Here is a 14,209-nt window from a genome sequence, read left to right as displayed (position 1 = left end):
GTTTGTCCTTCTGTAGTTTACCTCAGGTTAGTGGGATTTTACTGGATCTTTACATCACAAAAGCAGGCAGTTGAGATCTTTATTAGGCATAAAAAAATTTTCATCAGTTTTGTCTCTTCTGTTAAGAAGAGTACTGAGCGTAAGTTGTGAAGTATTTGTATTTAATTAAATATCCTCTGAATTGTCTAGTGAGCAGGCATTTTTATTTGCTTTAATATGTCCTGCAATTTATTTCATTCTTAAATGCTACTCTTATCTTCTTTTAGTTTATTGTAGAAGCCTGTAGAAGTCTCATTGTGCCACGTGTATATTTATAATCTTTTTTGTTTTCATATAGTAATAAGAAACCTGCAAATAATGATGATTTTAAGGGGAATGCAGGAACCCAAAGAAATCTTAATGACTGCCATTTTCTATTTCAGTCAAATATTGTTTTCCCCTTATTTTTAAATACTTGCTCTAATTTCATTAATTGCAGCTGGGTTCAAAATGCAAAGAACTGAAAGACATTCATTTTGGTCAGTGTTACAAGATCTCAGATGAAGGAATGATTATTATAGCTAAAGGCTGCCTGAAGTTGCAAAGAATATACATGCAAGAAAACAAATTGGTAAGTATACATCAAGTTTTTTTCCTCACGGCATTGTCATTGTCAAAAGTTTCCCGTTTTGTTAGTTTAACACTTCAGCCTGATTAAGCATTTCACTGCCAAAGAACATCTACATACTTCTTCTAGATAGGAAAATGTAAATTCTGGAGACTTAGCTCAGAAGGTGACTCTTGAGTACATGTTAAACTAATGCTATTTCAGACACAATAACTTGCTTTTTGACATGACATTCCAGTAATAAAGTGTTGTGTAGATACTTGTGTGGGAGAATGTTTAGTACATATCAAGTGTTTCTTCTGTTTATATCAATGTATGTTTCTACAGCGCAAAGCGAATTTATATGAACTTAAAGATTTCAGTAGGTTGAGGTTGTTGACTACAAATAAAACACACATTATCTTTTCTTGAAATCTGTCACTTTCTCGTCAGGATGCAGTAAAGTAGTGTGCCTGTGCTAGTAGAATGAAGTAGTATTGAGGAGCAGTGCAAGTATCTTGTCCTAATCACAGTGAGTGAGCTCTGAATACACGGTTTCTAAAGCTCAAGGCCAGTTTCCACTAAGTGGTAAACAAGAGCACTGGCTTTGTTTGTTTACTTACCTGTTTAACTATTTTTTTTAGAATGGAAATAGATAAGTTTGCTTGCATCTGAATTCTTTACTTTCAGCTTAGGCCAGTGTTGTAAACTTTGGTTTGAATACTGGTGAAGTGGAACAAATACATTTTGCTTGTAAGGAAACATACTTTGTACCCTGAGTCACTTGATGTATAGTTTCAAATCGTCAAACATACTAATATATAAGATGGTACTAGACATTTCAGAAGAGTTTCTCTTTTTAAAATGACATTTTTTTTGTTTTGTTGTGTTTTCACCAAACTATGGGGACTTGAGAAATATGTGATAGTAGCCAAAACAGAGACCTCAGAATAGTTCAAAGGGAAAAAGCAGTGGAGTTCTCAGTGCTTTTCTCACACCAGTTACAAAAGAAACTCTTTCAGTACTGTCAAAGTAGGTCCTTGTAAATCTATCATCTATTCTCAAATGAATAGAGTATAATTATTATTATTATTCCAGCATTTCTGAAGGTTTGTCAAATAATTCATCAGGACTCAGGTTTTGCAGTTTTTCATGAATGTAGTTATTAATTTTTAAATTTTATTTAAACTGCTGCCCAGAATGTTTTGGCAGAATTCAATTTAGCTTTGTGTAAAGTCGAAACCCAGCTCTTTACCAGTCTACAGTTGTAAAACATAAAATAAACTACATTATGAAATCTGGGAGATTGAATCTTTAGAATAAAGTATTCATGGATGATTCCACTAGATGACAAAACCACTAAAACTGCCAATCTTTTCACTTTCTTGGGGTAGGATGTTTTCAAATTTTTCTGTTGTGGAACTTTGATCTTACATGATGAAACAAGACAAATTGTATTTGTTCGGTAAATTGACAATTTTCTACTTTTCTACTTTACATAATTAATTATTTTATTTTTTTAAAAATTGTTTAATAGCATATAGTTAGCTTTAAAGAGAATTATGTTTGGTTGTAAATGCTAATCCACTCCTTGCTTTGTTAATTTCTCTGTGTTATTTTTGTTCTTGACTGCCTTCTAAAATAAAACTCCTGCTAATATTTGCTGTGATACATCTTATTTTCTACTCTTATGTGAAAAAGAGGGTTTTGGGAAAAGTGGGTGTGTTCATTTCTGAACTAAATAATTTTTTTCAAATCCTAATATTCTGTGGCAAGAAAGTGTTCTTGACATACAGCCTTGGTTTGTTTGCATGAAGATTGTCAGATGTTTTTTCTCCTTTTTAAATCTTCTGTTGCTGCTGTATATTATGTCTGTGTATTATGTTCTTTATTTTCTTCTTTTTCCCTTTTTTTCAGAGGTGCTTAAAGCCATGTGAATCTTACAGGCAATTTTTACTAATTTTGAACTAGAGTGCATTATAGATGGTACATGATGGCTGCATTTTTGTGTAGGCTTGTCTCAGGCTAATGGATTTTATACTTCAAAAATACATCTATCGAGAGGCATCCAGCAGCTAAATAATGCCTTTGTGAGTGTTACTTTACAGTGAAAGGTGGATCGGTGAACACTGTTCTGTTGCTTCATCTGTTGCTAAGTAACTCCATTACCAAACTGCTGAGCAGAAACACAGAAAGAAGAATTTATGTTCTGATTGTTTAATATACTAAAATTTCACAGAAAAAACTAGACCCCCCCTTTTTTTTTCTTTTTTGAGACACTGACTACATAATGATAACAAGCAAAAGCTACAGATAATAAACACTTTGAAAGAATGCATGAGGAGAAAGTTAAGTATCACAAAGCTTACAGTATAAGGCATTTGCATAACTGTTTATGCTTTGTATTTCTTCAGAACATTTTTATTTTTCTTCTGTCCTTCCATTGGAAGAGTAATTGTATGTAAAATCTTTCTGAAGCCTACTGGCCAAATGAGGAACCCAGTGAATATCTGCAAGCCTTCTGAAGTGTGTCAGTTGAGTTAGCTTTCCTTGTCTGTTCTCAAAACAGTCTCATATAATCAACCTATCTCACAGATCTGCAATGTAAAGGGAAGAACAAACAATGCTAGGAACCCTCCTAGCTTCTTGAGTTTTGTTGGACTTAATGTTTTATAATCTTCACTGGGATTGAATTCCACAAGTGTAAGTTTTGTGTTTGCCTCATGTGAATGATCAATGTGAATGAAGCTGGTGCAAGATGAATTGGTAAATTTTATTGATAGCTTTTTGTTTCTTTCTGCCAACCTCCTTTTTCCCTTCATGGCAAAGAAAAAGTACTCAGTTGCCATTGAAAAATTAGAGAAAAAAAAAATCACATACAACATTCAGACTGAGAAATAATAGGATGGATGGAGCCCTAAAAGATTTTGTGAATTATTTGTGAGAGGTGCATAACAAATTCGTGACTACTGAGCCTAAATGGAAGATAAGTCCCCAGAAGGAATTTTATACAAGCCATGTTTAAACTCTCAATTTTGTCATTATGAAAAGACCTCAATTTGATAGATGTATTTTAGAGATGGGAGAATCTTTCTCTTCATAACTATGTTGATTCTTTACAGGGATTTTTTTTTCTTTTCTGTTTCCTTTCCTTAACATAATGACTTAATAGCTAAAATTATATTAACAGTGGTTGCCTACATCTAGCAGGTGGAAGTTACAGATTTGTACCTTCCTACTGCACACTTTGTCTGTTTTTTGGGTTGTTTTCAGGTGAAGGAGCTTCTGAAGGATAGAGAAGGTGCAGCTGAGGATTAAGATGACATAAGACATTGACAGCTTTCCTACTCCTGTACATTCTTCCTGTGCTGTCTTATATTTTTAAAGTTGGTTCAGGGTAGACAGGAAATGATACTTGAAGCTACTACAGTTGGAATCCCTCCTGCATTTCTCCCACCCCTATAACAGGATCTTTTAAAGTAAATGGCTTAAAGATAAACGATTTGTTTGACAGTTCCCATATACTTTCATTGAGACAGCTGTAGTCTACCTTAGTCACACTTTTAGTCACTTTTTAATCTTCTGACTCTGTCCAGGAACACTCTCTACTCTGAGCAGAAGGCATCTTACGTTTCCATGTGGCAAAATTGTGCCTTATTGGGCACACTGGTGTTTGATAACCTTTTCATGCTCCTTTTATACAAACACTTAGTATAATAAATATTTTGAAGGTGCCGTTTTTAAAGATCAATACATTGTTAGTAGTTAACAAATTATTTTGTGTTAACTATAACCATTATGTTTGAAAAAACCTATAATGCTTAAGATGTGTGAAAGATTTCCTTTAAAAATAATTTAAAATATAACGCAAAGTCTTTGTTTTTGCTTATTTTATGCCAAATAGGTAAATACTTAGGCATCTTAAAGCACTGACTGGAGTTAACCTACTGTAAAATTCTATTGGATAAAATAAACTCACATTTTATGAATATTCATGGCATAATGTAATCTGCTGTTTTTATCCTTAATTACCGAGAATTAATACTTTTTCTGCTGTTCTTGAGCTTGGAAGTCAGTTCTCTTTCTTCTTACACTTCGGCTATGAACTGTTTACTTAAGCAGAGTGTCCAAAGGCCTTTGTGCATGACAGCAGTGCAAACATTTGGGAAGTAAAGAGCACTTAGCTTTGATTTTTGTCCAGTCAAATTGTTTGATAGGAAAAGATGTACACTGTGATACATCGTACATCATCTGGTAATGTGAAGTACTGAACTGTACAGTGTATGGAAGTCTTTCTCTCACTGCTAAGTAAAAAATGCTTTTTGGGGAAAACATTTCATTAAAAAAATGTGATTTTCTTGCTTTCTCACCCCCAACCTATTGCATATACTGTTTCACTTTTCACATGTAATTATTTTAAAATGTTCTACTTGGAGAAATTTCAAAGAAAGGAGATAATTTCCCCATGCTTCCATACGAATACTTTCTCCAAATATTTCTTACTAGCTCATTTGATTGTTTTAAGGTTTTGAAAAACTGTAGTTGTTCCAAACTTTTCCCTTTCTATTATTATTTTTATTTTTATTAAAAACTCATGTTCTTCATAAAAGCATAGTTAAGTTTTCTTTGTAGACACAGAACCCATAAATAGGACTTTTTACTTGCTAAATGTATGCATACATACTGAATATGAAACCAATGTAGAAACCAATCTCTCTGTTGTATGTCATAGCTGTGCACAGTGGTGCTTTATTTTTTGTCAAATATTATATTAGGGCTTTCTAAAGGGAAAATCTGTTACACGTGACAGTGTTGGCGGTGTTCATTAATAATGATACAATCTATAGTGTACTTCAGTTTGTCTACTCTGGTCTGATATACTAACAACAACTACCGTGCTGCAAAAACAATGTTCCATGCTTAAAAAACTTTCAGTAATGATACCAAAACTAAGCTGAGATATGGAAAAATATAATTTCTTGAAATTGAGGGATCTGTTCAGCATTAGAAACAGTCTTGGAAAGTTGGCCTTTCTAAAAGCATCCCTTTTGTGGCAACATCCACTCTATTATATTATACATCAAAGTAAAACAATTCAATAATTTCTTTGAAAATCTAAATGATCCAGCGTTAATTTTAAGATTTTCATTTATTTTTATTTTTTTGTTCAGATCCGTTTTACTTTTGACCTCATTAGCAGTTTCTCTAATACTGTTCTTAAAGTAAACCATCTGTGCCTGCTTTGGTGCTAAAAGGTGAAAAAGGAAGTCAAGATACATGTTTGTGCATAAATATGTGTTCTCTGTAAAGGCATTTGAACCATTCATCCTACATCATCATATTTTCTCTATAAATTTTTCTTCTAATAATTTGGCAATAAATACAGTACTTCATATTTACCCTTAGGTGGCGATATTGACTTTGTGTAGGACTTGAAATCCTTAATACTGTAAATTACCAACGCAAAGCAGATAATTTCAGAATATTGTGCTGGTACTACAGAACCTATTTTCTTTTTGGTTGAGCTGTCAGGATCACTGTTTAAGTAGTTCTTGAGTGTCTTAAGAATGTTGGCAACTGGTTTATAGTAAAGCTTATTCAAGTATATAGTATTTGACTTTTGCAGAGCATTTATGTGTATTGTTACTGAAGTACCTCAAAAGATTTCTAATGTGAAGTTCATTAAGTATTCATGAAGAGGAAGAAAAGCACTGGGTAGAATTTTGGGATGTTGTAGAATATTTTATGTTACCTTAAAATAGAAGAGTGTAGGATGGACACGTGTACATCTATGCTAGATATACTGAGTGTGTATTGAATTAATGGAAACTAACTGCTTCTGGAGATCCCAAGTAAAACCCTAGAGAACCAGCTCTTGTTCCCTTTTCATCTGTTGCTAGGTAAGAGCACCTTCTGCAGTGATAGTACTGGTTTGAAATACTGCCTCCTTCAAGGCCAGGGTCTTATGGGGATATGTATTTAGGAATACGAAGCAGGAAAATCCCCGATAACTATCAACTATCATAAAAAAAATATATCCCTTGTGTTATTTTGTTTTGTTGTTGTTGTTTTGTTGTTTTTTTTGAAAACAAATAATAGCGAATCTAATTAACTACATTGCTTTTATGCACTTCTGTGTGGATTTTATTATTGTTTTTGTGCTATTACAATATTATAATGAAAAAAGAAAAATGCCTTGAGTGTTTCACTGAAGTTATTTTTCACTGACATATATTAGAGGCAAACTAGTTTTGTTTAAGTCGTTGATGTCAGGTAAAGTAGGAGCTCCTTAAAGTAATAATTTTTGGGTTTGTGCATAAAACCACGTTATGCATTTAAACACAGTATGTCCTCCTCCATTATATAGAAGGTATTTTTATCTGTTGTCCTGAAACCATCACTTCAGAAAGGGACTTTACTTAAAAGTTGCAGGCTCAGGTATTTTGTTTGTTTTCTTAGATTTGTTTTTTTAGTTTAGCATTCTTTAATGTTTTCATCATTTCACGATTCACTCCCCTGAGTATGTTTTCAGTGGTCAAACTTTGTATATTAAAGGCAAGTGAGAGACATTTTTGATTTTAAGATGAATTTTTACTGACAGCAATAAAAACTGAAGTCCTCTTTTTGTCCACTGAACAGGTACAGTGTGAGCAGCAGCAGTGCAAGCTTCACCACACTGTCCCACCAAAGCACTGAGAACCCTGACCTAGAGAGAGACCTCTGTAGCAAGGGTTAAGAGACTTGTTCAGTCTCACTCAGCCTTTACCGTGGCTGCCAACAGGAGTGCTAATTTGTGATAGTGGATAGATATCCATAGCATAAAAGAACCAGGAACTGGACTGAAACCATCAACATTTCATAAAAAACTACTGAGGATCTGTGAAATGATTTAACTTCACTTACTACAGCCCTGGGCCATGGTAAATGTGAATGGCTCCATGTCCAGTTGCCACCCCCCTGAGTTTTAGTCTTTCTAGAAATACTAGTGGATCTTCTTTGTGCTGTTCTATGCAGAAACAAAGTCTGTGGACAGACTGTGATTTTTGTATAAAGGTAGTTGTAAGCAGCTTTGCTTGACTGTATGTATGAACACTATGGCATGATGTGAGCTATATGACCGTGTTAGTCTGTGCTGTTTTGTTTTTTTGATCTGTTTATTGATCTCTTAGCCAACTATTGGAAACGGTGAGTTGACTTCTATTGTATGAGTGTGTGTTTGTGTGTGTGTGTGTAAATTTTAAAAAGAATGAAGAACCGGAGTTGTAATATGTATTATTGGATTAATTATGTTTTTGGACCCTTCTGGTTAGGTTGCGTGTGATAGATTAAAAACAGTAGTTGAAAAGCATAAACAGAACCAAACTGTGAACTTTTATATGAAATTAGGTATCATACAACTAACAAGGCTTTATGTTACAGCTTGTGATAGATACTGCATGTATGTATGAGAAAAGTTGTTTTTTTTTCTGTAAGTCAACGTAGTGACAAAAATTTGAAGATTTGGGTACACATTTCATGGACAGAAATAATGTGAAAAGGCCAAAAGCAAAATAAAGCAAGATGGCAGTTTTTAATATCAGTCAATTTTTCTGCTCCCTGCATAAAAATTGAGAGGGCCATTGTATATTGTAGATTAAACACATACTAAAGGCAATGGAGATACAGATATGAGTAGTATTTGTAGGATATTTCTGTATTTTTAGGGAACACAGTTATTTTGGTTTGGTTTTGTTTGATTTTTTTTTCTTCATCGCTTTTTTCTCCCCCCCCCCCCCTTTTTTTTCCCCCAGCTTAAGTGCTTAACATAGAGAAAAAATAGTATTCAGCTCAGAAGATACTTATACAATTTGTTTACTGTTGTAGTATTTTGTTTAACTTGACCTACTTATCATGTAAAAAGAGTGAAAGCAAGTAAAATGAAATTAATAGAAAGTTGCAAGAGTACTTGACTTCAGAAGAGGCTTTTATTGTAGCAGTAAAGCCTCTGCAATAATGTGTAACTGCTATACTCAAAAAGATGTATACGGTGAAATTATGTTTATTTTCATGGATTCAAGCAATTAATATAGTTTACAATCTAGTCTGATTACTAAAATTGTTACAAACTAAGCAAAATATGTAATTTTCATTTTGTAGGGTAGATGTATATACATGTTAATGGACATAATAGATCTTTAATTAAACTGGAGTAGGCACTTTTTTTATTTGCTTGGGTGTCTTTGTTGTTATTGCTGAATAAATTATTTAAGCTTTTAACCTGATTAAAAAAAAATAAATTAAAAAAATGGCCAGGGATTGGTAGCTGGATACAGAGCCTTTTGGATTGCTTGATTGCATTTAATTGCCGTTTTAGTCAAGTAACCAGATGTTATTACTCGTGTCTTCTTCAATCACAGAAATTCTGTGATTCTACAGTAAAAAAATCTTTCACTGAAATATGAGTTTTAATAGAATGTGTTACCTAAATTGAGTTGTGCCTGAAATGTTCAATTTTGAATTTGTAGTTTTTGGTGATTTTTTTTCTTTTTTTGGCAAATGGAGGTGGTTCTGGTTTTGTTTTTCAGTCTGGCTGTGTCTTGTGGCAGAAGAGAATACTGACAAACTCCAGATGAATGACTTGTAGTTCTTCACCTGTTAACTTTTTATCTTGATCCATGTTGTTCTTGGTAAAACTATTCAGTCATTCACCTGAGGATAAGTAATAAATCAAAACTGATAACATTTCTCCCAGTGAGTTGCGGTGCTTCTTGCTGAAAGAGATAGCAAGTTTGATGTTGTGAAGCAAATCCTTAAAGCTGTCGGTTTCATTATTTTAGAATGCTGGTAATTTGCATCCATCAAAAATAATACAAATCTGCTTTTATTTGTATGGGACAAAGACAATATTATGTAAAAATAATGAACAGCAGACAAGAATTTTTGTATACATTATCTATTGCAATGAATTCCATCTGAGCTTTTTATCCTTATGAAGCAAGAAAAATGGACACGTTAAATTTCTGAAATTGTACACACACACTTCCTTTCTCTAGAGAACCTATGTGTGTAGCTGTACATAAAATTTGAAGTATGAGAGCTCAAACCTTGCATGTTGTTAGGTATAATGGTGGAAGCTCTACCATTTTCTCTATTTCCTTGTCACAGTAGCCGGTATCTGCAAACACAACAGTATTCATGGTCTTTGATGGATATCTTCAGGTGCTCTTCCAGGTGGTTAACATTAGCATATATCTAAAGGGCATTAAGGATGAACTGCTGAAATTGTCCTAAATACTGTTTTTTTCAAGACAGGATTGAATTGTTTAACTTTTGATCTACAAGATCAGAGCACCACATATGTAAGTTTTTATGTTCACACTTAGCTCACTGCTTTTTGTTGTAGAATTATCATCTGCAAGTACAACTGTTTTTGGTGTTCCACTTGTACATAGTCCTCTCATCCTAGAAATTCCAGCCGTAGTTGATATAAAATTTTCAGTTGTCTTTCAGTCATTGTTTTTCTTAATCCAGAATGCTAATGGTTAAGAAACTGTTACTTTGTGGACTTCAACTGAAAGTGCTGTACTACTTAACTGTATCTAATTTTGAACAGCTTTGCCCTAGTGATTTTCCAGGTTCCTTAGCTTAGTATTCCCCTCACCCCCACCCTTCTTCTGTTTTGCATTTTAACTTCTTATTTTTTAATTTTCACCATATTGTCCATTTGGATGGGCATAATGCCTATTCTGCATGGTGTGGTCTTGTGCCTGTGACTGTTGTTCAGTCTCCTTGCACCACTGTGTCCCCATGTTCTTTTTGTAGAGTCTATACCCTCTCCTGAAGCTATTTGGAAGTTGTTTTGTAAAATTATTAGATTATTTTAAAGCAGTTTTTTGATAGTTTAGGAAAAAATACATAACTGTCAGGATTGATTTACTCCCAGGAGGGGAGTAAACTCTTCGAAAGGGCTGACAATAGCAGGACATGGGGAAATGGTTTTAAGTTAAAAGAGGGAAGATTTAGGTTGGATGTTAGGGGGAAGTTCTTTACTAGGAGAGTGGTTAGGCCCTGGAACAGGATGCCAAAGGAGGTTGTTGATGCCCCGTCCTTGGAGGTGTTCAAGACCGGGTTGGACGGGGCCCTGGGCAACCTGATCTAGTAAAGGTGTATGTTTGGTGGCCCTGCCAGGCAGGGGGGTTGGAACTACATGATCCTTGAGGTCCCTTCCAACCCGGGTCATTCTGTGATTCTGTGATCGTTAACTGATGAGTGCATGCTCAGGAGTTGGATGTGATGACTCTTGTGTGTCCCTTCCTAGTTAAGAAATTCTGTGATTCTAGACTGACAATAGGAATGATTTGCTGAGAAAAGATTGTGCTGACCTTCCATCTCCAACTCTTATGATAAACATAGAGGAATGAAGTAAGCACGTTTTAGCACATTTTCTTTATGAACTGTGAAAATGTAAAGGTAAAAACAAAGCCCCATGTTACAAAATTATAACAACAACAATAACAAAGACAGAATGTAAATGGCAAGTGCTTATTTGCTTTTAAAGTATTTTCCTGCTTAGGTATAGGGAGTATTTAAACTAAAACGGAACAAAATGATACTTCAAAAGGTAAACTAAAACAAAGTTGTACTGCTAATATTATGTAACTTTTAACTTAAATATCATAACTGTACTAATATTTGAGGCCTAATTTATAAAGGATTCAAGAGTAAGTTTGTTTCTTTTACATTTCAGGAAGATTAACGGAGGATGTACTAATAAGTGCTCTGAAATGAACTTACGTTGCTGATTATGGCTGAAAGTAAAAGGCTACCTACCTTGTGTCACTTGATATTTGCACAGCTCTTGAGAGCTGAATTCTGTGTACAGTGGAAAAGCATCTGTGAGCTCTCTAACATTTTTACAGTGACAGTGGTACGTACAGTGCTGCTGTTAAAGGCATAGCTGTTACTCAGCTATTGTCTTCCTCATTACCGCCAATGTCACATTCCCAAAGAAGGATTCATTTCTAGGACTTCTGATAGTCTGTAATTTTCCACCAGGGAGGAGTTAGCCTGTGTACAGGCTCTGCTACAGCAACATAATGCTGTACATAATGTTTTTTTTTTTTGTTTTTGTTTTTTTTTTTGTAATCTCCAAAAGGGACTACTATGAAAGCAATTGAATGATTTCCTCTACAGTCATCTTTAATTTTTTAAATTCTTTAACTTTTTTGCTATTTATATATATATTTAAATAATAAATAGTTTTGGGATGTATTGAAATCATCTGTTTGTTTGTTTTGGTTTATTTTTTGAGGGAGCAAGGGCAATGTTCCTTTCATTACTTCTGATAGCTGTTAATATTGTTTAGCCTCATGAAAATAGCAAGGACTACTTAAGAATAAGCAGAATACTTGTACTGCATAAGATGAGTAAGAGGTTTGTGGTTGTATCATTGAAATTGGATGATTTTAATGCATACTGCATGTAAATAAATTACAATGTTCTCATTATTTTAAAATGTGAATTTCTAGAATGAAATGGTGTTTGAGAATTTGTGTGTTAGACATTTCTGAAGAAAATCTTAATGGTGGCTACTTTAGAAGCTGCTTTTTTATGCTACAGAACAGCTATATTTGGTACCATTTTCTACTGGTTTTGCATTTCATTGCATCTCAGACTATCTTAGAAAATTACTTCTTCCTATGAAAGCTGTTATTGTGCTAGTCTTGTTTTTCCTTTTTTTTCTTCTTTTCATGGCTTAAGTACTGTTGAGTCTGAAAAACACTCTGCAGTGCATATTGCTCATTTGTGATTTTGAGGTATTTGTAACAAATTTCCAGTAACAAATATTGCAGTACATTTAAATGAGGTAGAAGCAGTATGCCTTTGAGCCAAAATTGAAACAGAAAATTATTTATTGTCAGAAATCTGACATGAGGTACAGCTTTCTGGGTTTCTAAAAGAGTTTAATTAATGGAGTATAGGTTTGAATATCTATCTTAATTTCTTGTGCAGGTGTGAGCCTTATCTATGATACCATTAAGTTAAGATGAAACTTTTTTTTTTTTTTTTTACAATATGTAGATGTGTAGATTTACTTTCTACTATTTTTCTACTGTAGGAGTTTTATTTCTCTTGAGAATGGCATTGCACATAATCTATTACAGACGGGTTACTGTAGCTGACCTTTTGTTTATTTCAGTTGTGATACAAGTGCTCACTGAAATGATATAAAACTCATGGGACTCCAGTGCTTGTACAGATAAGTGGCTGCTTTCTCTTGCTAGTAGAAAATATATCTGAACAGTGAATTTTAAACTTGAGTGGTGATACTTTTATGGTTGTCATATTACGTAAATGAAATGCGTTCTTTGAGTGTGGTACTTTTTTTGGCACAAGGTAACAAAGTTCTTGTGATTAGATCTGCTGGGGCTGTGATGCCCTGTGAATGTCTGTATCTCTGCCTTATCATTCATCTTTGGTGTGTGTGAAGTTATCTGCAAATTCAAACATCTAACTTAGAAGATAATTTCATGTCTTTTTGCTGCAGGAATATTTCAGATAACATGGCAGTAGCTTATTTGTGGTTTTCATACAGTTAGAAGTTTAGCCACATTATTGTGTAGTTCTGTTTGGCTGGGTAACTTATATGGAGCCTCATCCCAGTCCCAGAAATAAAATATCAGTGGCATAAGTGAAATCTGGTGAGAAGTGAATTCTGTGACATGAGTCACAACAGATGATTCTGGTCTCCTCAACAGGGACAGACTGGGCACATGACTGGGGCTGGAGGGTGGCGGTGGGGGCCATGGGGGGGGAAGGCTGTATGGAGCTTGCAGTTAACAATGACATAATTGAGAATATCTGGGTAAGAAGGGACGAGCAAATAAATTGAAAGTAACTGTGGGAATCTGCTATAGGACACCCACCCTGGATGAGTACAGCAATGAATTATTCTGTAAGGAATTAAGAGATCAGCCATACTTGTCCTTCTGGATGACTGTAGCTTGCCAGACTTTTAACTGGTAATACCATACAGGCTGCGGATGCCCCATCCTTGGAAGTGCTTAAGGCCTAGTTAGATGGAGTCTGGGCAGACTGCTCTAGCACTTGATTTAGCAGTTGGCAACTATGCCCATGGCAGAGTGTTGGAACTTCGTGATCCTTGAGGTAATTCCCTTCCAACCCAAGCCATTCTATGATTCTTTGAATTCCAGAATGAAAGAAGACGAGCAGGTGGGACAGAAGGTTGAGTTGGATGAACAGAGGTCTTATTATTCTTGATCCTTGTCAGGAAAATAAAGTATATGGAAGTGAGATAGAGAGACATGGGAAGGCTACAGATATGATGTTCACCATTGCAGGGAGAAAATTTGTGGCCAAAATACTGTTAAAATTGAAGCAAAACAGTAGTGTATGAATTGTAGGGTTTGAATTTAGGGTGGTACTGTGTGAAGCCAGGGGTTGGACTTGAACCCTTTGAGTCCCTTTCAACTCAGGGTTTTCTGTGTTTCTTTGATAATCAGGTTGATTGTTGCTTTCTTCTCCTGTACAGCCATTTCTGTTTGTACTGAAAAATGTTAAAGAACGAGCATCCAGTGTAGACAGGGAGAGTTACTGTTATTCTTTCATATTTTTACTTGCTGC

At 34.6% G+C, this 14,209-nt stretch overlaps 1 protein-coding gene across 6 annotated transcripts in view; it reads left to right on the top strand.

The window, feature by feature from the left end:
• FBXL17 (F-box and leucine rich repeat protein 17) overlaps positions 1-14,209 on the top strand; it is a 280,832-nt gene that overhangs the window by 16,611 nt on the left and 250,012 nt on the right. For 4 of the 6 annotated variants that reach the window (XM_015849457.2, XM_032441230.2, XM_085528661.1 and 1 more), the window contains exon 4: positions 479-610. In XM_015849457.2, the coding sequence (XP_015704943.1) occupies positions 479-610 (132 nt within the window). Of the gene's footprint in view, positions 1-478; positions 611-3,859; positions 4,592-11,312; positions 11,843-14,209 lie in introns of those variants that run through there. The other 2 variants (XM_085528664.1, XM_085528663.1) reach the window with 2 other exon arrangements.

The sequence above is a fragment of the Coturnix japonica genome, chromosome Z (assembly GCF_054131305.1).
Source record: "Coturnix japonica strain WE chromosome Z, WE-NBRP24, whole genome shotgun sequence".
Classification (NCBI taxonomy): domain Eukaryota; kingdom Metazoa; phylum Chordata; class Aves; order Galliformes; family Phasianidae; genus Coturnix; species Coturnix japonica.
The sequence above is the reverse complement of the archived record's forward strand: the minus strand, read 5'-3'. Positions and strand labels throughout refer to the sequence as shown.